The sequence below is a fragment of the Gopherus evgoodei genome, chromosome 3, assembly GCF_007399415.2.
Source record: "Gopherus evgoodei ecotype Sinaloan lineage chromosome 3, rGopEvg1_v1.p, whole genome shotgun sequence".
NCBI classification, from domain to species: Eukaryota; Metazoa; Chordata; order Testudines; family Testudinidae; genus Gopherus; species Gopherus evgoodei.
Genome location: NC_044324.1, coordinates 165749697 through 165773320, shown reverse-complemented (window position 1 = coordinate 165773320; position 23624 = coordinate 165749697). Strand labels below are relative to the sequence as shown.

Below are 23624 nucleotides of genomic sequence, written 5' to 3'. Positions count from 1 at the left end.
CGGGGGCCATTTCCGCCAACGGAACATCGTTTACATCCGGGTCAGCGGCTGAGGGGCAATCGGAGTCCATCGGTTGCGAAGTGTCAACAGCGCGAGGCTTCCGGCGTCTGTTGCGGGCCGGGGCTCGGTAAAGGGGGTGGGATCCTCTGCTCCGGTCCCTCCCCCTGTGCTCCCCGCAGGGCTCAGCCAGACCTACGGGCGCTTCCCCTCGAGCCTGGTGGCGGCTCCGTCCCCTGATTCTCCTCCAGCCGGGCCGCGGCGCTCGCAGCTCCGGGGTCTGCCCCCGGCTTCGCCGCTGACTCGTTGCGTGGTCCTGGTCCGTCCCCTCTCGGCAATTGGGGGCTGCTGCCTCCAGCACGGTGCAGCCGCAGGAGGGGCCCAGACTTCCCGAAGGTCTGGAAAGCCTGTGGGAGCCTGCGGGGGAAAGCGCTGCACAAGCGCAAGGCGCTGTTTGGACTAATACTTTGTGCCTCGCTCCCAGGCCGGGGTTCCGTCTCCTGAGGGTGTCATAGACCATCTCCCGCGGCTGAGGGAGGGAGTAAAGTAAAGCAGTAAGTCATATGCTTTGTTCTGAGTTCTTACTGCTCTGATTTACTGAAGAAAGATCTATGTGGAGTGCTCAGATGACTGAACACCACCAGGAGCTAATTCCATACACACAGTAGACCCACTGGACTTCTGAAATTTCCCCTAGACTAGGCAAATTGGGTTGTCAGTTCTCCCTCACCGAAAGAAAAAATTCACAGAAGAAGTAAAGTCTGCATTATAAATCTGAAACAAGCTTATGTCTGTCTTCCTTTTTCTCTAGGGGCAGCAGCCATGTAATCTCTTAAGAACAGCACCCTCTTGCAAGTGTTCTGAAGATCGTACTTCTTCTCAGCATGTCCTTGAATGAGAATTTTTTGCTGTTCATAACTGGAAGGGTGCTTGGAGTTTCCTAACTCCTTTGTTTCTTCTATCAAAAGCCCACTCTCTCCTCAAAGCCTTTCTCTCTTACTTTAGGTGCTATACCTTATTTGCGTCAAAATGCTGCGATATTGGGGTGAGATTCCAGTGTCGACCAGTCAGGCCAACCGTAGCTCCTTTGATTTGCTTCAGCGGGAGTTTCGCACTGTGGAAGTTCAAGATCCTCCATTACATCAGCCCTCTGCAAACAAGCCCAGGCCACCCACCATGCTGGACATCCCCTCGGAGCCCTGTAGCCTTACCATTCACACCATTCAGCTCATCCAACACAACAGACGGCTGCGCAGCCTCATTGCCATGGCTCAGGCCCAGAACCAGCAGCAAGTGGAGGGCATAAAGACGGACGAGAATGAGCCTCTGCCATCCTGTCCTGCCTCCCCACCCCTCCCTGATGACCTGCTTCCTCTGGATAGTAAAACCCCCAAAATGCCATTTCAGCTAAGGCACAGTGATCCAGAGAGTGACTTTTATAGGTGTGTTGATGTCACTTTAGATTAAGTCTCTGCTGCAATGAAGTCAGACAACTTTATATGTACGGAGGCACTCAGATGAATCCTTTTCGGGGAGTGACTGTCTCAGAGGATCATTAAGGAGGGAGGGAGACTAAGGTATAATGATTAGAGAAGGAGACTAAAGTTGGAAATCCTGAATTCTACTCTTGCCTGTGTATTCATTTGCTATTTGTAAAATGTGGTTAGCAATTCTGATTTATCTCTCAGCAGGGTGAGGCTTAGTGTTTGTAAATGTGTTTTGACATCTGATGGAAGGAGCTGTAGAAGTTCAAAGATAGTCTTTGATCTGTAGATTCCTCATTTAAATCCAGTTGCTGGTTCAAATCCAGTTTAGAGAATTGTATGGTTATGGACACTGAATTCCATTCTCCCTAAAACTGGCTTTTCCAACTGAGGGCTAGTGGGACAGCTTGTAGGAAACTTGCATTGCTTCTGCCTCTGCTCCACCTGTTCTTTGGGTAAATAATAGGGGTCCAGTCTCTGGGGTTTTCAAACAGCAGTCTATTTTGCCAGCCCTACATTAACAAGAGACAGTGCGGTTTTCTACAGGATGCCAAGGTGTATAGTTTTATTTACAGAGATCTCTCACCATTATAATACAGTATGCCCTTAGGTGGAATAAGGTAGCCACTCCATACCTGTTGTGGGAGAGAAGAATAACTTCTATTGAAATGGGGGGAATTTAGGTCAACAGAAAGTGATTAACCAATTGAGTTTGGATAGGACCCCTGCTGTGGGATCTTTAAGGACCACAAATGGCTAGGAATTCTACTTTCTGTCTCACTTGAAAGTAGAGCAGGATGACATTTTTCATCCAAAATCTTTTTCAGTGAGAAATGCCTATTTGGCAACACCAAAATGTTTTGCTAATTTGTATCAATTTTGCCAAACTGTTTGGCTTAAGAAAAACCCAACAAAACCCATACAAAAATGAGAAAAAAATCAAAATGTTTTGACACCTTCAGAACAATATTGTGGGGTTTATTTATTTGAAACAATTAAAACTAAGTCCGATGTTTAAAATGGTCTAAATCAAAACAAAATATTTTGATTTTGTTGAAACTAAACAATTTGAAATTTTTTTTTTTGGTGCTTGGATTTGCTGAAAATTTTAAAAAATATATATAATTTTTTTTTGGTTCAACCCAGAACAGTTTTTTAAAATTGCTAGTGAACTGGAAAGTCCTAGCTGTAGTGATGCAGTGCCCCCATACACCATGTTGGGGTACTGTTTCAATAAACACTTTGCAAGAACATTATCATCTTGTAAAAAAGAAACGGTCAGCTGTATAAAGATAAGATTGGGAATGCCAGCTACATCAGAAAATGGTTTAGTTGTGTATATCATCAAGTAAAAATAGTAATAGTAATGTGTACTTCAGTATGGTGCCTTATACCTCAGGACCTCGTAGTGGTTTATAAATATTAGTGAATCAAGTCTTGCAGTACTCTTGCAAAAACAGGCATCATCCATTTTACAAATGGGGAACAGAGGCATATGGGTGAAGTAGCTTTTCCAAGGTCACTCAAAAACTCATGTCATGTCATAGAGCCTAGATCAGGGATTGGCAACCTTTGGCACACGGCCAACCAGAGTAAGCCCTCTTGGCAGGCTAGCCGGATTGTTTACCTGCTGCATCTGTAGGTTCAGCCAGTTGTGGTTCCCACTGGCCAATGGGGGCTGTGGGAAGCGGCGTGGGCTGAGGGATGTACTGGCCGCCGCTTCTTGCAGCCCCCATTGGCCTGGAGTGGCGAACTGCAGCCAGTGGCAGCCATGATCGGCTGAACCTGCGGATGCAGCAGGTAAACAAACCGGCCCAGCCTGTCAGGGGGCTTACTCTGGCGGGCTGCGTGCCAAAGGTTGCTGATCCTTGGCATAGATCATGACTTGTAGTCATGTAATTTAACCATTAGATGCAATTAATGCATTTTCCCTACTGACTTCCTTTTTCAAAGCTCCTCAGGTACCTAAGATAGGAAGTCAAGTGAGGCTTACTTGGATCTTGTTTAACTTTGCATACAGTTTGCGTAGCTAACTCATTCTAACTTGTTTCATTTCACGGACGTGTTAAGCTTTTTTTTTTTTTTTAGTTGAGCTTTCATTCAAGGTTCAAAATGTTTTTGATCAGATTTCACTTTGTTTTAGACAAATGTTGTAAATCCCTTTCATGTTTAGAGGGAATGAGTAATTAAGATAGTTATTGATAAAAACAGAACTCCAACCCTCTTCTTGTCTGCTACAGTCACTGAGGATGGTCTGGGGCAGGAGTTCCCTAATTGTGGGTTGGGACCCCTCGGGGTTGCAATGCTATTACCAAGGATGCGGAGGAAAGGGTTGTGAACTGTCAGCCTCCACCCTAAACCCGCTTTGCCTCCAGCATTTATAATGGTGTTAGATATATTTAAAAGTGTTTTTAATTTATAAGAGGGGTCACACTCAGAGGTTTGCTATTTGAAAAGGGTCCCCAGTACAAAAGTCTGAGAACCACTGGTCTAGGGAAACAATATTTATAACAGTTAGCTACCTAGGAAAGCTTAAGGACAGAATTGTGAAAAATTGGTGCAGTGCAACTTGGGAGTGACATGTTTTGTGGGTTACAAAGAGGGAGTTTTTAATGGGCTGTGGTGAATTTGGAGTTTAATGCAAAACATGGTTTAATTGTGTGCAGGACAGGGACTTGTCTTGCAGGACAGGAACTTGAAGGTCCATGTAGTGTATGCTTTTATTCAGTTCTAGGATAGAACAGAGAAAATCTCTGTGTTGAACTGACATTTTATGTGAATAAAAATAGCAGCTGCAGTTACACTAGCTAGAATAAAAGTACAAAGGTTGTCAGTGCTCGTTGTTCAGTGTGTAAGATCCTAAATAGAGATAGGGAAGACGTTTCCTCCTTATGATACAGTTGGCTTTTATGTTTTCCTCTGAAGCATCTATAGTGTTCCACTGCCAAAGACATAGTATCAGACTAATTGGATGATTAAACTATTCCAGTTCCTTTATTCACTGTAATAACTCTCATTCTAGAGGAAACAGAGTGTGTATATACTTACAAAAAGAAAGACTAGCAGGTTTTCATTGGTGTAGGAACTGAAAACAGAGGGTTAAGTTCTCAGCATTGAAAGTTTAATGTACAGCAGATTTATAATTACTATCTGAGCTGGAGACTTCTACCGTAACACGACTGCTAGTTTTCTCTCTGTCTGCCTCCAACGGCCATGGAACCATCTTCAAAAGAGAGACAGCCTACTCCCTCACCCTTTTCCCCCAAAGCATCTCAAATGCTTTTTCTCACTTGTCAATAGAGGTTTCTTAGCTGGTCTCCATTGCTGTTCTCTCTAACTCTGTTAGTTGCTTCCCTGACCTTCTGGTTCAGGTGCAGGCGCCACACCCCTCCCGGGTTGGGGAGTGGCAGCAGGCAGGAAGTACCCACTAATGGTTAGGGATTGATTTTTTTTCCCAATGGGGTTGCAACTTGCATGGGGAGAATGTGCTGAGGATCAGGATTTCTGATAGTAGAGACTGGGGGATGCAAAGCAGATTAGCCCTCTTTCTCTGGACTAGTACAGCATTTTATCCCCAAATCCCAGCCAGTTTAGGTATAATCCACCTGGAAACTAGTCAGTTTTCCAAGGGTGAAATCAGCACTAATTATACCAGTTCCTGGCTATCCCTGGACAACCGGGGGCAGGCAGATGAAAGACAATGGAGACACTTAAAAAGAGGTGTATTCAGAAAGGAAAAAGAGTATTGGCCTTCACAACACTCTTTGCTAGAGGGTGTTGTGAAGGCCGATACTATCATGGGGTTCAAAAGGGAGCTAGATAGATTTATGGAAGATAGCCATTGATGGCTATTAGCCAGGATGGGCAGGAATGGTGTCCCTAACCTCTGTTTGCCAGAAGCTGGGATTGGGTGACAGGGTATGGATCACTTGATGATAACCTGTCTGTTCATTCCCCGTGGGGCACCTGGCATTGGCCACTGTCAGAGGACAGGATACTGGGCTTGATGGACCTTTGGTCTGACCCATTATGGCTGCTCTTATGTTCTTAAGAGTCCCCTTGCCCAGCAGAGCTCTCCTTATTGTAATCATTGTGTTCTCCAGCATGGTGGCACTCAACCTTTCCAGATTACTATACCCTTTTCAGGTGATTTGTTTTGTGTACCCCCAAGTTTCACCTTACTTGAAAACTACTTGCTTACAAAATCAGACATAAAAAATACAAAAGTGTCCCAGCACACTACTACTGAAAAATTGCTTACTTTTTCAATTTTACCATAAAATTATAAAACAAATCAATTGGAATATAAATATTGTACTCACATTTCAGCGTATAGTATACAGAGAAGTATAAACAAGTCATTGTATGAAACTTCAGTTTATACTGACTTCGCTTGTGCTTTTTATGTAGCCTGTTGTAAAATTAGGCAAATGTTTAGAGGAGTTGATATACCCCCCTGGAAAACCTCTGTGTACCGTTGGTTGTGAATCACTGCTCCAGCACACTTTGTAACTAATTTAACTTTGTTTTTCCAGCATCATTCTTTGCTCTTTTGTGTGGGGGAAAGATGGTTCTCAAGTGATGGGAATTTTTGCACCTCATTTGGCAAAAATCAGCTCAGCAGTGTAATGTTTCATAAAATTGAAGTGCTCATGAGAAAGCAGTCTTTTCTTTCCCTAGACCTGCTGCTAGTTCAGTGCTCACCATCAACAGCCTATGACTTCCTTCCATTATTTTATGTGAGCGAACCTCAGTTGTTGCTCCATGTATTGAATTGGCCCAATTACCTTCACTTTAACATGCTAGTTAAACAGGAAATGGCCCACCAGAATTTCCTTCCTTTAAAGGAAATGGCCTTGCTAGAGAGCGGCTTGGACACAAGAATGCTTCTGATTGCTTCGTATGGGGGCAGTAGACAGATGGCATGCTGTTATGTTAAGAAACTGCCACAGAAAATGTGCCATTTTATGAGGCTGGCAACCTCATTTACTCTGAAGGCTAAGTTTGATCTGAGTTGGCAGATTTGTCAATTTGCTCTGAAGTGATATTCTATACATTACGGGCCCATTGACGGGGACGGGGAAAAACCAGCATTTCAGTTTATATAGTCTTAGGTTGGGTAGATGTGTTTTCCTCCATATCGTCTACCGCACTGGTAGTCCATAAAAATGTAGAGGGGTTCATAGATCTTTATGTAGATCTATGATGTAAATGAGGATCTATTGTCAAATGGGCCAGTATCTCATAGTATTTATGGTAACTGAAAATAGCCTGGATCCTCTTAGGCAGAGATGATAGAAATCTAAGCCATGAAATTACACACTTGCAAATCTGGGACTTGCCAACCCACGGTGACTAAATCTTAGGGGTAAAGATTCTTCTGTTCATTCATAGCTACGTGACACTGATTAAGTGTTAAGCAGGCTCAGGTTTGGTTGGTAGTTGGATGGGAGACTTCTTGGAAAGTATTAGAAGCTGTGGGAAGTGGCATTCTGCTGTTAAAGTCAGTAGGAATCGGTGTTTAGGAGAGCTGTGTTTCTGGAGATGCCAAACTCTAAATGAGGTGTAAAGCCAAGATTCTTGCCAGTTATAATCATTTTTTAAAAAAAAAATCTTATGGCCTTTTTTGCAAAGGTTTGTTGCCACAAGGACACCTTCAATGTAAAATTCGCTCTTCTGTCTGAAAATGTTTTCCTGTTGAGACAAGCACTGGCAAATATGAGGATAGCTCAAAGGAGTTGAGTGGGGGAATTTTCTCTCCCTTCCCAAGTGTGTTTACCCAGGGCGTTTGACAGTACTTTGTCTACAGGAAGTTTCACTGTTTCCCCTGTATAACTAATTCATTAATCACCTTCTCCTGTTGTTCCTGTGAGGAAAAAACACCAAAACAAAAACAACCAAAAAAAACCCAACCAGGAAACTGTGTTCACGAAACTCCAAAAATTGGGATGGAGACACAGAGAGAGGCACAGTACCTGGAAACTCTGTTTCTGTCTCTCTCTCTCTCGGTCTCTAAATGGATTATTTTATATTGACTATATTCCTTTGACCTCAGTGTCCTGGTCACATGGTAATTAGGTTCTTTCCCATATTCTTCTTTGCTGCTAAATGTTCCTGTGCATTGTTAATCAGTAGCTGGAGGTGGTGGTGTATCCCAAATGGGCTAACTGAATTATGTCTCTAGTGTTTAAGCATGCAAAGTGCCTCATTTGACAGCTACTAACTATATTTAACCATGCCTTTCTACCCACCTAAAAAGAAAAGACCAGTCCCTGGCTTTGACAGTGGTTCTCTTCTGCTGTGGAAGAAGGTGGAGAATGAGTCCCCCTGTGCTGATGTTGTAAGAGGCATAGGGCTCTCCGTGAGCTACTGAAGAGTATGGCAATACAAAAAGGGTACAAACCAGCATGGATGATCTTTCAGTTGGTGTATCAGAGCACCTGCTTTCTCCATTCTAAGGCAAATGGCATAATTAAATAAAAATCCAGATGAGTCACTTCATAGAGATTAATAGCTAGGAGAAGTTAATGACCTGGGGTCCACACAGCTATTCTTATTCCCCCTGGTATTACCCTGATCTGAGGCTTTTCTTGTGCTATTGTTTTCTTTAACTTTATTATTTAAAAGAATTTCATATTAGTGAAAAATGTGGAGTTGAGAGCATGGCAAATGAAGCCGTCTAGGTATCCACAGAAGGGTTTTGGTACTGATAGATAGATAGTCACTACCTGACACACACATACCATGGCTCAGCCCTGTTTTGCGGGGGCCCTCTTTAAGGATCAGAGTGGAGCTGAAGCTCTGAAGTCCATGCATTTTTTCTGAGACTGAAAGGTGCCAGTTGTGATGGTATGTTCTATGGTGTAGACATCTGCATGCTATGCGTTGCAGTGAGACCAACCTCTCATCTTAAGCAAGCCACTAACCAGTTAGCAGATGATATCTGTAAGGTATCAAGTGGTGGCAATTTATTGGAAACATTTGGTGGTGTGAGTGTTTGTGGAGGAGGTGAGGAATTAGGAAGTTAGGTTTGTAAGGAGATCAGAAAAGGAAACTGATCAGAAACTGAAGGTGAAATTAACTGGTCTAGTTTAACCGCTGGAACTCAGTGAAGTATTAAAAAGCAACCAAAAACCATACCAAGTAAACAGAAACTATGAATTTTAAAGTCTGTTGGGCCAGGCATATGCTCTTTTGTCTTTCAAATTCCTCAAAGCTTTTCTTTCCCTGGTGAAACTCCCAAATACTAATCCACCTCAGTAAAAAAATTCTTACACACTCATTACGAGAATATTGTAAATGTTGTAAGCAAGTGGTTCTCAGCCTCTCCCATACTGAGACCTCTTCTACCCTCTGCTTCCCATCTAGTTGGGATGTAGCCAGGACCCCCTTGCTCCCAGTATGAGGAAGGGCACTGTGGTCACAACCCCTAAGCTATGAACCCCTGTTCTAAGACACCACCTTTCTCTGGATTTCCCAGCATGCTTTGTGTTACATTGCAAATTGTGCTCTCTCCCCCTGCTTTTTCTATAGCACCAAGTGCATTGCTTAGAGGTGACCTGGAAAAAATGGGCGTGTACCTTTTTGTGTATACTTTATGATTTAACAAAGTGTGTGTGCTCTGCTTGTTTTTTTATGTTACAAATTTACATCTTGTCTGTCTTGGAAGCCTCCATGGATGACTGGAGAGCTAATAGGCCTGTGACATTAGAGATAACAAGGAAGTGAAACCTGATTAACTGAGAGGGGAAGAGATTTGCATTCAGGTTGTTAAAACTCCTTTTTTGTGTGTGTGTTTAGCACTGTTTAATTCAGATCTCTGGGAGAAAAGCTCTTGGTTTAATTAAGGGCTGAGAAAGCTCAGTCCACATTTGAGTCACTCAAGGTGTCTTCTAGCATAAAAAAGAAAGATGAGACTCTACATTTCAGCCAATAAACCTTCTAGGCCTCCTCCATACATAAGAGATGCCATAAAGGACCCAAACCCAACTGCTTTTCCTTTGCAGGTCTCCTCTTCTAAATTAATGGCACAGATCTTTTAACAGTCAACAGTTTTTTTCCTCTTCTCGATTTTCCTGAGGTGGGTGAAGGCCTGCTCATGTTGTCCTCTCTGCTTTTAGAGGGAAAGGGGAACCAGTAACTGAGCTGAGTTGGACCTCCTGCCGGCAGCTTCTCTACCAGTCCATGGCCACCATCCTGGCCCATGCGGGGTTCGAGTGTGCCAATGAGAGCGTCCTGGAGACCCTGACAGACATTGCTCATGAGTACTGCTTGAAGTTCACCAAGCTGTTGCGCTTCACTGTGGATCGAGAAGCTCGACTTGGGCAGACGCCTTTCCCAGACGTAATGGAACAGGTGTTCCACGAAGTGGGCATTGGCAGTGTACTCTCTCTGCAGAAGTTCTGGCAGCACCGCATTAAGGATTATCACAGCTACATGCTGCAGGTAAGGATAGAGATGTAAAAAATGCTGCTTAATGAAAGACACTCCTAGTGCAGTCTCTTGTTGCTATATAGAGAACTGTCTGGATCAGTGAGTTAACGTCCAACTAGAGCTCTTATTTTGGGGGGTCAGGGAGGGTTTTAGTAAAAACAGAAGGTGATAACCTCCCCATGTGGGCTGCGTGGGGGCTAGGAGTGTTGTGGTAGTAGCATGCCTGGCCTCCAAGGGAGGAAACCCCTTAGCTGTCTGCCCTTTTGCCGATCTAGAAATATGTGGGTGGTTGGCCCGGGAGGAAGCTGTGTTTCTGTCCAGAAAGTGGATTAGCTCAACAAAGGAGATAAGAAAGGAAAATTGTTGGGACCTTCCCCAAATTCTTTTCTCCACCAGAAGCTTCCACAACTTGTTTGATCATCTATTTTCAAACAATAGATCTCTTCAAAATTAAACAAGTAAATTCTTCTACAGAGAGAGCCTGTTCAGCCAGGGAATATGTGATTAAATTACATCAAATACTGGACCCATAATTTATCTGATCTTCCATGGATTTGTGTAAACCACCCAATAACAGAAACAGGATACTTTGATTTCCTGAGGTTCTCTAGAGTCTAGTTGAATAGAATGGTAATCCTGCAGTGAGTGAGGAGATATGCATAGTACTAGAAAGCCCTGGTATTTATCAGAATGATGGAGTGAGTTAAACAGGGTTCAACTTGACATACAAGTGAAACAGTTTCCATGTAAGGAAAACAAAATTCAGAAGAAGGAAAAAGTCAGTACTGATTTATCAACTGGATTTCTATTTCTGTTGGTCATTGGGATGTTTAGCTGTATTTTAGTAATGTAAAGCAGTGAACGCACAAACCAACCTAATTTTAACATATAGCTCGTGAAATGAGGTGGTTGGTTGAAATTGTACAGAAAGTTCAGTCTGAGAAAACGCTGCCATGTAGTCTTTCTGTGAGCTGTTAAACAGCTGCTGCCTCCTGTTCCCAGAAGTGGCTGCGTTTTTCAGTGAATGCTGAAACAGCTCCTGGTTCAGGGTGAAACAACTCCGGATTTGATAAAGCTCTTTGGAGTGAAAAATGCAATATAAATTTCTGTTATCACTGCAGGGAACTGGTTTCTTTTGTACTAGTTTTTCCACAGAGTTAAACGCTGATATATTGTTTTAGTGACTTAGACATAAAGAGATTCTCCCCATCATGGGCTCATGTAAATGCTGTGAATGTGAAGGAGAATGATATTGATGTTCATTGAGAAGAGAATTGTACTCCCCTGTAGAGTCCATGACCGGAGGCAAAATCTGCCTCATCTGATCTTCCTAGGGATTTAGTCTGTGCTCCCTACCTTGGTATTTGAGAGACTTTTGGAGCAGCTCAGTTGCACTTCCACATTCTTCCTACATGGCACCCTGTGACTTGGACAGAGTTTGCATAAATCACAGACCTGCAAATGTCAATGGCATATAAATTGTGAGTGGTTCTGATGTTTATTAAAAAAGCTACATCATCTGGATTCCTCTTCACTAAAAGATTTTTTTGTTCAAAAATGAAGATTGTATTGGTTAAAATAGACTCTTTTTGCATTATGAATACCTTTTTGTTCAATTTGAATATTTATTAAAGAGACAGACTCTGGCTAGTAATCTCAGTCCCCACCGACAGCACCCCTTGCTGTTTTGAGGTCTGTGTTTCCCGCATAGCTGTACCACTACAGCTAACTCTTGACTTGCAGTAACCTCTGCTATTCTGGGGTATGTCTAGACAAGGAAGTATGTTTTGTTTTAAAACAGCTGTGCCACTGCAGCTCAGTCTAGACCTGTAACAGTCGCTGTAATTCTAACCTGGTCCTATCCCAAGCAAAAGGCTCCTGAACATTACAGAAATGTGTGATACAGACAAGAACGAGTAGTAGCTACACTTAGACTGCAAAATTCAGTTCATTGATGATGTATGGTGATAAGAGCCTAAGTTTTTAGAGGTGAAGGGTTGCTGCTGAATTTCATCCCTATATTCATTTCAATCAGATGGCTGGAGAAAATGTTCACTGTGTTTCTGTTGTTCATTGAACAAAAGATAGCCAGGCTCTGTAGGTTGTGATAAAAAATGGTGACAGATAGCTCAGAAGTTAAACTTTAGGAGTGGGACTCAGGACACACATGGGTTCTATTTCTTGTTGTGCCCCAGACTTGCTGTGTGATCTTGAGTGGGTGAGTTTGCTAATTTCTGGGCCCCCATTTCCCCCCATTTATGAAATAAGGCTGTTGATACTTATTCACCAGACAGGAGTGTGTTAACCTTACTGAAGCCTTAATGAATTAACCCTGTTGAAGTCCTTTGAAATCATCAGAAGTTGTGAAAGGACAAAACATCATCATTATTAATGTGTATAATTTATATCTGCTTGAGTACCTGTTTCCTTTGATTAGAAACCAGTGATCTGTTGGAGAGAGGGAACATTGCAACACAGTTGCTTTCACTGCTTTGTCTGAAAATTCCCAGCCTTTTTGTCTCCAATGATCACTGGCAGGTTAGCAAACAGCTCTCTGAAGAGTATGAGAAGATTGTCAACCCTGAAAAGGCAGCAGAAGACACAAAACCTGTGAAGATTAAGGAGGAGCCAGTCAGTGATATCACCTTTCCCATAAGTGAAGAGCTGGAGGGAGATCTGGCATCTGGTGACCAGTCTTTGCCTGTGGGAGTCCTTGGAGCTCAGAGTGAGCGTTTTTCTGCCAATCTGGAAGTAGAGGCATCACCGCAGGCTACAGGTAAGAGGCAGCCTTCTGTTGTAAACACTCCCTCAGCTTTTCCGAATGGCCTCATGTATTTTACTTTAGCAAAGCTACAGCTGATGGGGGTTGGTTTTGGTCACGTGGAGAGTTCTATTTTAAATTAAAAAGCAGCAGTGAGGTTTATTTAAAACCTTGCACAAATACAAGATACAAAACAGGGAGCAAAATGTAATGTAGTTAATGAAGTGCTAGAGATTTATCCCATACAAGTAGTTTGGAATATTCGGCAGTAATACTGCAAGATGCACAGTTTGCACTAATGTTACTCTCATGAAAGCAGCCATTGTGCTAGCATAAAAAGTATCCAGTAGAAAATATTCTACAGCAATGGCTGCAGTCATTGGAAGCATGTAAGCCCTTATGGTGTTCCATTCTACAGTAATGGTTCACGCACTGCAGCTTACAATAATATTACTCAAGTGTTTGCTGCTACTAGCATAGCATTATGGTAGTATATGTTTGAATAAGGGTAACCTTCTGCCAATCCAGTATAATAAAGGGAGAATACTTTTGAACGCTTGTAAAATGGGTATAAGATGAGGGCCAACAGACTTTCCTTTTGCATATGAAGCAACCAAAAAAAAAAGCTGCTTTTTATTCTGATTCCTAATGAATGAACAGTTACAAAAAGAATCCAACAGATTTTCTGTTTTTTGAGGTGGTGCCAGGAGTTTACCATTTCCTGAAACGATCAGCACAGAAATAGTTTCACTTGCAATGAGAATCTTGTCTGAGGATGCCTGTAGCTGGATTAGTTTGGGCGTGTTTAGTTCTGCCAGCTGGCTGCTGGGGGAGCTTCTAGTTTGTTAGTTTTCTGTGAAGTTTTACAGTGCTGAACAGACTAATCAAACTTGCCAGGTCGCTCATGACTCAGTGTAATCGAAAAATTGTGGTCCACATTCTTTGACCTGGGTATAAGAGCAAGAACCAAATAATGAGGGAAGGGGGAACTGGTTGATGGGACTTAATGCTCACCTCCAGGACTGAATTTGGCCCAAGCTGATAGTGATTGATTGTCATCACCTTCTGATTGGTATTTGATCAATTATGTGAAATGGGCTGGCAGCTCTCTGTCCCATTCTAGTAGATGAGTGTTCACATCACGAAACCACCACTAAATTAGCAGCTTCAGCAATGATAGCAAGGACTGATTGGGCCATGGAGACTGAACTCCCCTCTTGCTCCTAGAAGTCATCACTCCAGGTCAGAATTGAGGCATATTGGTTGACGGTGTGAGAGAATCTTGTACCACTACCACCTGTGTTTGTACCTGTTCTGTATCTACATACAAGTTTCACTCTCTATGGCTATCAAGTCAGGCCCATGCACCGACTCTGAGTTCTCTGGAAAATTATGAAGAACTCCGACATTCAAAGAATGTGTGTTTTGATTTGTATATACAAGCACCTGAACTCAGCCATTCCCCGCAGAAATAAGTGTTTCACTCAGAAACCCAGTTAAAAATGATGAGGTCTCTTCTATTAACCTTAATCCAAGTTACATGTGCACTGAGGGGAGACTAGCTGTCGGAGTCTACTATTTGTTTAAAGAATAACACACTTGGGTTTTAAAAAACACAAATCGCTCAGATGTTTTGCTGGGAACTTGTATTGTTTTCTGCAGTGCCTCTGAAATGTGAAGTGCTCTTATTTTGTGTGGGAGGGAATGGAGAACTACTCCTGGGACATAAGGGATTATGACTGATTCATCTGAAAAACTTGGTATTAGCATCTACCACTTGAGACCCAGAGGATAACATACTAGCTGTATATTCAATGCCCTGTGCTCCTCTGATATCAGACTGATGTTTTCTAAGTATGAATAGAAATGTTCTGTTCCTCTCTGAAGATCCCTGTTCACTGTGCAAGGGCCTGTGTGTGCTGGAAACCACATCTCTCTTTAAAGGAGTCCCACTGTGGAGCTGGGCAATGTTGAGTGCATAACATCAGATGGAGGGAGAGGAAGCTACTGGAATTAGAATATCGACATCTTCAAAATGGGAATGAGCCTATTAGGGAGACAGCAATGTCCAGTGGTTTGAGCACAAAACTAGGAATCAGAGGCTCATGAGTTCTAATCCTGCCTCTGAGTATGTCCTTTGTTGTGGTCATGGGCAAATCACTTCATCTCTTTGCAGACGGGGAACTGGAGACAAACATTGGGATACTATTTCTTTGTCATGTGGTGAGAGTGTTTTGAGAATTAATACGTTAATTTGTTATGTGCTTTGATGTTAAAGTGCTCTGAAGATGAAATGTCCTGTGTAAATGTTAATTAGTTTTACTCATTGGTGACAACACTCAATGACAAAGGGAGCTAATGGGAATAGGCCTTAATGGTGACGTGAAACTGGTGAAAGAAGGAAACCCTCCGATTATTGTTTAGACTGGGATTGTAGCCTTAAGCCTGATAGCATGTTAATGATGTATCCTCATGGTTGAAAAGAGGATAGATTCACTTGTAATGAACATAATGGGGATTTTTATTAAGGCTTCTGGACACCACTAGGCCCTGTAGTTCTTCCTGGCTATCTAGCTCCTAGACCAGCACAGCCTGTGCTGCCTGCTGCCCACAACATAGGGTCTCCCTAAGCCAGGGGTAGGCAACCTATGTCATGGGTGCCGAAGGTGGCACGCGAGCTGATTTTCAGCGGCACTCACACTGCCCGGGTCCTGGCCATTGCTCTGGGGGGCCTCTGCTTTTTAATTTAATTTTAAATAAAGCTTCTTAAGCATTTTAAAAACCTTATTTGCTTTACATACAACAATAGTTTACTTATATATTATAGACTTATAGAAAGAGACCTTCTAAAAATGTTAAAATGTATTACTGGCACGCAAAACCTTAAATTAGAGTGAATAAATGAAGACGTGGCACACCACTCCTGAAAGGTTGACGACCCCTTCCCTAAGCCCTTGTTTGGGCTAAGCAGTTGTGAAAGTTTACAATGCAAACACCATTGTGATGTTAAGGGGAGGATTCTCTTTGTATAATTACTAGTAACAGGGGAAGTACAAAATGTTTGGCTCAGCACCCAGAAGCTTAGATGCTTATTTAAACTTGAGGTAAGCCTCTTGAGTCTGCAGACTAGGTTTGGAAATCTCCCAAGCTGGCTTCTTAGTTTGCATCTGCATTTTATTTTTCATGTGAATTTAACCCTGACCTCCAGGGATCAAATTTGAGGAGCGAGAGAAGATTTCAGTCTCCCTTCAGTCCTTGGTTGTTATGCTAAGACTCTCAACAAGGGGCCCAATTAGTATCAGTTGTAGTGGGTTTTTTGTCTTTTTCTCTTTCAAAATAAATTTGCAGAAATAAAAAAATCTATAATTATTCCTCTTAAGGACAACATTAAATCAAAACAAAATTCACCCATCACTGTGTTGGAAAAACAACAACAACAACAACAACTTGGATTTAATCTTACACAAAAGGCACATCGATCCTATGATAGAAATAAAATAACTAACTTCTTAATAGTGTTGGGCTTTGTGATGTGGACATTTAGCCATTATGAACTGAACTAAGAACCACCCCGTTCCTTTCATATGGGCCACGGAACAGATATCAGATGACTGATGGCTTAATCACTGTTTACCTGAACACAGTTTAAACCAAGTGACCAAGAAGTGAAAGGTTCCATATTTCATGGCCAATCTTCTGAGCCTCTGAGAAGAGACTTGCTTGTAATCTTATGCTTTTTTGCTTCTGGTCAAGACAGGGATGTGGTGTTAATGGTCCTCTTCTGCCCCTGTCTGGAATCAAGTAGAAGAGCTGGCATAAAAATGAAAAATGGGCAAAGGTTTGGTGGGCCATTAATCCAGCTTTCACTGACCTCCTAAAGGAGTTCTTGGTTGAAGTTTTGGGAAGAAATTATTACCACCTCAGCAGGCCTCAGGGAATCACTGAGGAGAAGATTCCCCCATTTCCCATCTCTTCACAGAACAGCTTGGAGTCCGGCACTGCTGGCACTATAGGGCTTGCGGAGCCCATAAAGGCATCACCCCACGGTGATACTGCTGTGTCCTCCAAGTCCTGACTCCATGCAGGGCCTGGGCATCTTGGCCTGACCCCTGTGTTCTTGGCACTAGCTGATGCTGTTGAGTTCTTGAGGATACCTGGCCCTTCTAAAACTGACTCATTCTCTTGGGAAATTTCACAGAGGGCTGCAGTGAAGAGAGGTGAGGGGCAGTGCGGGCTTAGTCAGCCCCTGCCCTAGGAGGGAGGTGATCAAAGTAAACACTGCTTTTATATGCTTTGTCTTTTTGTTTCACAGCCGTTCTGTCCCCAACCTCATGAGCCCAGCCTTAGGGGTTAGCCTGCTCTTGCTCTTTCTCCACTGATCTGCTGCCCTTTGCACCTGTACATGTGTTCCCATGCACTCTTTGCTTGGTGCTTAATGAGTACTCTGTCTCTCTCCAGGTGCTGAGGTCAATGCTTCCCCTCTCTGGAACTTGGCTCAGGTGAAAATGGAGCCTCAGGAAAGTGAGGAGGGCAATGTTCATGGGCATGGGGTCCTAGGCAGCGATGTCTTCGAGGAGCCCATGTCGGGCATGAGCGAAGCTGGGATGCCGCAGAGCCCCAATGGCTCTGAGAGCAGTTATGGTTCTCATTCTCCTGACAGCCTGATGGGATCCTCACCTGTCTTCAACCAACGCTGCAAGAAGAAGATGAAGAAGATGTGAAAGGGAAGAGGTCTCTTTTTCTTTCGAATCCTGCTAATGTGTGACAGTGACTTGAAATGAGCCAACAGGGCCTTTGGTACCACGGGGACTATAATAACCAGTGTTGACCCTGGGTTTTGGGGGACAGTCTGTGAAATTATCATATGAGGTTCAATCTGCAGTGCACATCAACCCACCCATCTTCATTTTGCCCATGACTCCTCTTCCCATTGGGCTCTGCTCTGCATCCCCATCCATGAGACTGCAGGAGAACTCAAAATGGGACCCATCCCCATCCTGCAAACATGGCAGTGTCACCAGATCTCTGGCGGGGTGGGAGAGCGGGAGAGAAAGCAGGCTAGTGGTCTTGTTGACAGTGGCTGTTTATACTCACTGAGCCAGGGGAGTCAAGGCTGGATCTTGACAGTGAACTTCTCAAAGTGGAACAGGGAGCAATTAGCCTTACCGAGCGCTGGCCCTGGTAATAAACAGTTTTCTTTATTTTGTTGGATTGTATGTGGCAATTTCAACCCAACTGCCTTGCTCTGTTTGAAGCTGCTATCTTGACATTTGAAATAGCTTCTGTTTTGGTTCCTGTTTTCTTTTAATGGCGCAGCTGATAGGTAACAATAATTATTTTTGTTCTGTGGATCCACAGCTAATGTTCAACTCAGAGCTTTTAATTTGATTAATTGAGTGTCTCTCTTAACCAAAACTGGAATGATCATGAGTCAAGTAGGAACCCTGGCTTAAATCGGCTCAATACCTATAACCCATTGGGAGGTTCAAGGGAGGTTTACTGAGCCTCATATTTGTCCTTACAATTGCACATTAATCTTCTGAAAGAACAAGCTTCTGGCATGGTGTTTTTGTTTCTTCATGTAACATTCATGGCCCTAATTCTCTTTCATGATTGTATTTCATTTTCCATTGTACAGAAATAGAAGCCAAACAGATAAAACTCTCCTGCGTGTCTTATAAGAATCAGTGGCCATAGAGTTTCATGGACATCAGTATTAAAAACAGTTGTCTCAATGTTAAAGGTACTGTCTAGTGGTCAGAGAACTATCCAAATATTTAAAGCATGGTTGGTTAAAGAGAGGACTTAGGAAATGGGAGATCTTTGTTCTATTCCCAGCTCTGTCAGTGACTCCTGTAACCTAAGGAAGATGCAACCCCCTTGATTTTGTTTCCCCACTTGTCAAAAAGGAAAAGTAATGTAATGGGTTTGGTCACAGAGACCCCCCCTTTGGACTGTCACCTGATGTGCTGAAATTACCTCTGAGCCCACTTCCCCTCCCAGCTTGGGATTTCCAGAACCCTGTCTTGTTGAGCCAGACACACTAGCCTGCTGTAACACAGACCCAGGGTCTGGTCCATGCCCCCAAAGCTGCAGACTTAACAGGTAACCTGCTGAGCTGTTTTCAATCTCCAGCACCCAGACACCCAGCTCCCAATGTGGTCCAAACCCCAAATAAATACGTTTTACTCTGTATAAAGCTTATACAGGGTAAACTCATGAATTGTCCACCCTCTGTAACACTGATAGAGAGGTATGCACAGCTGTTTGCTCCCCCAGGTATTAATCACTTACTCTGGGTTTATTAATAAACAAAAGTGATTTTATTAAGTATAAAAAGTAGGATTTAAGTGGTTTCAAGTAATAACTGACAGAACAAAGTAACTCATAAAGCAAAATAAAACAAAACGTGCAAGTCTAGGCCTAGTACATTAAGAAACTGATTACAGGTAATATCTCGCCCTCAGAGATGTTCCAATAAGCTTCTTTCACAGACTAGACTCCTTCCTAGTCTGGGCCCAATCCTTTCCCTTGGTACAGTCCTTGTTAGTTTGAGCAGACATCTCAGGTGGTAAGCAGGGGCTTTCTCATGACTGGCATCCCTCTAGTCTTGCTCCACGCCCTTTTTGGCTTTGGCACAAGGCGGGAATCTTTTCTCTCTCTGGGTCCCCACCTCTCCTTCTAAATGGAAAAGTATAAGATTTAAGATGGATTCCAGTATAAGTGACATGATCACCTGTCACTGTAAGACCCCAGTCTCTCCATTTTTCCTGGGTTGGCCTACAGGTACACAGGAAGGCTTGCAGGTAAATAAACCATTTACAACCAATTATCCTAGTCAATTGGAGCCATTAAGATTCTAAACCGCCATTAATGGCCTACACTTTGCATAATTACAATAGGACCTCAGAGTTATACTTCATATTTCTAGCTTCAGCTGCAAGAATGATACATGCATATAAATAGGAGGAATGTATTCAGTAGGTTATAACCTTTGTTTTGATACCTTACAAGAGACCTTTCGCATAAAGCATATTCCAGTTACATCATTCATAAGCATATTTCCATAAACAATATGGAGTGCACAAGTAATACCTGCCTTCCAGTGATGGTGTGAGGCTTAATTCATATCCACAGAGCACGTTGAGATCCTCTGATGAAACGTATTATGGGAACTATTATAACTGGATGGGGTTGTTGCTGGATGGAATAGGGAAGGAGAGTCCTGGCCACTGAATGTTTTCAGGACTTTTAACTGGCTGTGGATGAAAGAATAGTGTATCTGCCACTCTCTGGAACTTTAGAAGAATCTCTTAAACGTCAGTCATAAGTGCTTTTTTTAGATTGCCCAAGTACACGTACTTCTCTCATTTTTAATCATGTTTTTGTATTTTGCTTCCCTTCCACGCCCATTTCCGCCATAATACACACTTTGTAACAAGTTAGGCCTGCATGCTTCAAACATCTATTTAAATACAGTGGAAATTCACCCTGTATTGATTCTGCAGTGGCAGAGATGTGCTATTGATTCTCTTTTTTGAGGGTTGTTTATGCAGAGATTAGAAATGTACCAGCGTACCTTGTATATTTTTAAATGATGGCAGGGTATATTTATAGAGTATCAGGGTTGAAAGGGACCTCAGGAGGTCAGTTAGTCCAATGCCCTGCTCAAAGCAGGACCAATCCCCGGCAGTTTTTTGCACCAGATCCCTAAATGGCCCCCTCAAGGATTGAACTCACAACCCTGGGTTTAGCAAGCCAATGCTCAAACCACTGAACTATTAAAATCTTTACCGTCTTGCCTCGCCCCACCTTGCCTTGCCTTTATACTAAGTGTCCCTTCTGACATTTGTCTGCTTGGTGCTGGTTTCTCTTTTACAGATGGAAGCTTTAAATTCTGGGCAAGTAATTCCCCTGGAACAATCCATAGATTTACAAAGACATTTATCATGCACAAAATAGTGACATTTCAAGCCTCACTTGGCAAATCATTATATGGACAATGTGCTCTTTTGCGGAATCAAACAAGATTTTACTATGCATTAATACATGCTGGGGCTCATAGCAGCTAGTGCTGTGTCTGAGCATCCATAGACCCATGGGTATAGCGAGATTATGGTAGGAGTTAGAATTGGTGCATTAACAACTTGATCATGAAAAGGAGCTCTTCTACTGTTTATTTTTGTTGATTCTTGAGAAGGGGCTGTGCTGAGTTAACCTTTTCAGAATCCTCCAGTTTCACTGGCTGCCTGTTCTTCCTCGCCTCTGTTTTTGGCTCCGAGTGATAGTGTGGATGGCCAGTCAAAGTGCAGAATATTGACAAAGCTCTGGTCTCAGCAGAGATCTGCTGTCTAAGTCAATAGTGAATTTTGCTATTGACTTGGCGAGCCTACTCCATACTATATTTGTAGAGTGTTTTGATTAGGGGTGGAAGAAGGGCAGTTCAGATAGGGTCCCTTTATATATATATATGCGCGCTGAGGTCTCAAATCTTTTCTCTTGAAAGCTCTCCCTTTCCTCCCATCTGGATACCAATGTCAGACGGGGGTTTGTCTGAGGCAGTATAAGGTTCCCTGCAAACACCTACAAAGGGGCCTTTGTTTGCAGCTCAAAATCCCGCTGTAGCTTGAACCTTAACTTCAAGACCAGCCTTGCTGCCTTAGATGTGCCTGATGCTTTACAGAAAGATGGAGATTTCCCAACCTGGAAGAACTTAAAGGTTGCAAAGAGAATGGGTAACAAAACTGAGAGGGAGGAGGGGCCAATCTGATTGGAGGCTCACTGCTGAGGGAAGGCATGCGTCTAGTGGGTGATGAAGGGTATTTTAGTTAAAAAAATTTTTTTTAATGTATAAAAGTGAAATATGCAATTTGGGCTGTGTTACAGGGGAGCAAAAGGTGGCTTGAAATGCAAATTTTTTCTTTTTACTCTATTGAAGGGAGTTCTCATCTCTGGAATTTTCAGTCCCAAAGCTGAAATGTTCAGAATGGTGTGTGTGTGTGTGTGTCGGGGGACGTGAAATGGGGATTGGGTTAAAATGAAAGCTTCCTTGTAAACGTCCCTCCAGCTTTTGAACTTGGGTAAGCCATAATAATAGTGCTGTGGCACAGAGCACCCCAGTGGTTTGTAGCACTTGTCTGTTTGAGAGCTGTGTGCATTAGAAACACCATAGAAAAAGGGAGCGAGGGCTGGGAATATGACTCCAGTGCATTTCCATGGGGTACCACCCAATTTACATTAGTGCCAGAAGAATTAGCCCCTGTGATATTGTACTGGGGCTCTGTCGCTTCTGCAGCATAAGCAATTCAGTGCCTCAGAAGCATTATTATTCTTTATTGTATTAGCACCAAGGAGCCTCAGTCAGGCATGGCTGCCACCTGTCTCACATGCTAGCCTGCTAGTGCTGCCAGTTGAGAGAGAGAAGAGAGCACTTTCTGTCCCATCGTGGAGTAAGTAGTGCTTGGATCGCAGTGACTGGAGGGGAAGATGATCCCTCAGTAATGGAGGGATGGAAGAGTTATTGCTCAGGCTAGGTAACCTCATCAGACAGTTAAAAACAGAATGTGGAGTAAAGCAGGGAGGTTACAAAAGTGAAGGGCTCTGTTACTTGACCTAAAGAAGATCTCCTTTAGCCAACAGTAGTAATAGGTCCCATATCTGCTCTTTGGACCAACCACAATGGGGGGCAACATTGCTCAGACACACAAAAGAAGTCAATCATGCTAAACCTGCAGTCAGCACAAGCCTAAACTTGGGACTGTAGCACTGTATTGACTCAGCCACAGTTGGGCCAGCCTTGCAATCTCCTCACTCTGTCCCAGGAAGAAGAAAATAATCACCAGATCAGATCAAGGCCCCAGCTTGACCAGTGGCACCGAAGCAGGAGCTAACTCACATTCTGATTTAATGCCCTTCTACTCCAGTAGCTAAGGCCCTGAATGCTGGGCTATTTATGGCAATTTACCCTTAGGTTAAACCTAATACCCTCTCACTTAATGGGGAAAAATGGATGAAAAATTTGGGCCCAGTTGTGCTCCCTTTGAAGTCAATAGGAGTTTTGCTTCGTGCATCATGTCTGTGGAATGCTTGACTGGGAATGGTGGAGTGGAAGCAAAGAGACATTCCCATTATGTACATGCTGAGCTCTCCCTTTCCCCCTCCTGAACATTTCCCCCATGCTGCCCTCGGGGATACCAGGGGCTGAACTGGGGCCAGTCTTGGGTTGTAATAAGGAGCCAAAGGTAGATGAAGTTACCAGCTAACATCAAGAAAGTGGCCTTTAAATGCAACTCTGAGTCAGATTCCTAGAGGCAAGTGCTTTAATCCTAACACTGGCATCAGATCTGTGGCTGGGATCCTTGCAATGCAGGATTCTGCTGCCTTTTAGAATGTCGTTTCCTCAACTATTCAACCTGCTAGAAATTAGAGCATTTAATACCTGATGAGAACTCTGTGGGTGGGACTATGCTCTGCTATGCAGGAGTGCGGACTCAATGCTCTCCTAAGTTTTCTCTATCTCTTTACTGTGATTCTAAAACCTGATGTTAGAGGCACTTGAGTTTTACATTTTTGGAGCTGGGGTGAAATTTTGCTCTTTGGTCACATGGTGGCACTGGCTGCACATGTGTGAATTAGGACAAACCTATAGACAGGAGGCAAATTTCAGTGCAGGAATTTGTTTTAAAAAACCAAAACTCTGTCATTTTCAGTGGGGGTTTTAAACGGGAGATTAGAATCGCCTCCATTTGTTGCTATGGAGACACCCGAAAGAAAGAAAACTACCTTATTATTATTCACACTGACGAAATCTCCTCTGGGGTCTGCTCAGTGTTGTGTTTTCGTTGCTGCTGTTGGTGGGGCTGGGGCGGAGGGGATGACTCTCTGCTGGAAAGTCACCCCTTTGAGTGTTGTTTGTCTCTGGGCCCAGCAGTGTGTGAGGTATGAAGTGC

General features: G+C 43.2%; 1 protein-coding gene across 7 annotated transcripts; it reads left to right on the top strand.

Annotated features, from left to right (window-relative positions):
- The first annotated feature begins 17 nt into the window (after positions 1-17).
- SUPT7L (SPT7 like, STAGA complex gamma subunit) lies at positions 18-17876 on the top strand. Of its 7 annotated transcripts, none has more exons than XM_030557309.1 (5): positions 18-80; positions 809-1439; positions 9602-9926; positions 12453-12690; positions 17134-17876. In XM_030557309.1, the coding sequence occupies exons 2-5, from the start codon at positions 1027-1029 to the stop codon at positions 17394-17396; spliced, it is 1239 nt and encodes a 412-aa protein (XP_030413169.1). In that variant the 5' UTR covers positions 18-80; positions 809-1026; the 3' UTR covers positions 17397-17876. The 7 variants fall into 7 exon arrangements, with proteins under 7 accessions (XP_030413169.1, XP_030413165.1, XP_030413170.1 ...); XM_030557305.1 differs by having other exon boundaries at positions 40-127; XM_030557310.1 differs by lacking the exon at positions 18-80 and adding an exon at positions 100-551 and having other exon boundaries at positions 1003-1439.
- The last annotated feature ends 5748 nt before the right edge of the window (positions 17877-23624 follow it).

Excerpts from the sequence above, each read along its gene's own strand:
- SUPT7L (XM_030557309.1), top strand. The coding sequence starts at position 1,027 with ATGCTGCGATATTGGGGTGAGATTCCAGTGTCGACCAGTCAGGCCAAC. Across the intron at positions 1,440-9,601 it reads CCAGAGAGTGACTTTTATAG|AGGGAAAGGGGAACCAGTAA; the intron begins GTGTGTTGATGT and ends CTCTGCTTTTAG. Across the intron at positions 9,927-12,452 it reads ATCACAGCTACATGCTGCAG|GTTAGCAAACAGCTCTCTGA; the intron begins GTAAGGATAGAG and ends GATCACTGGCAG.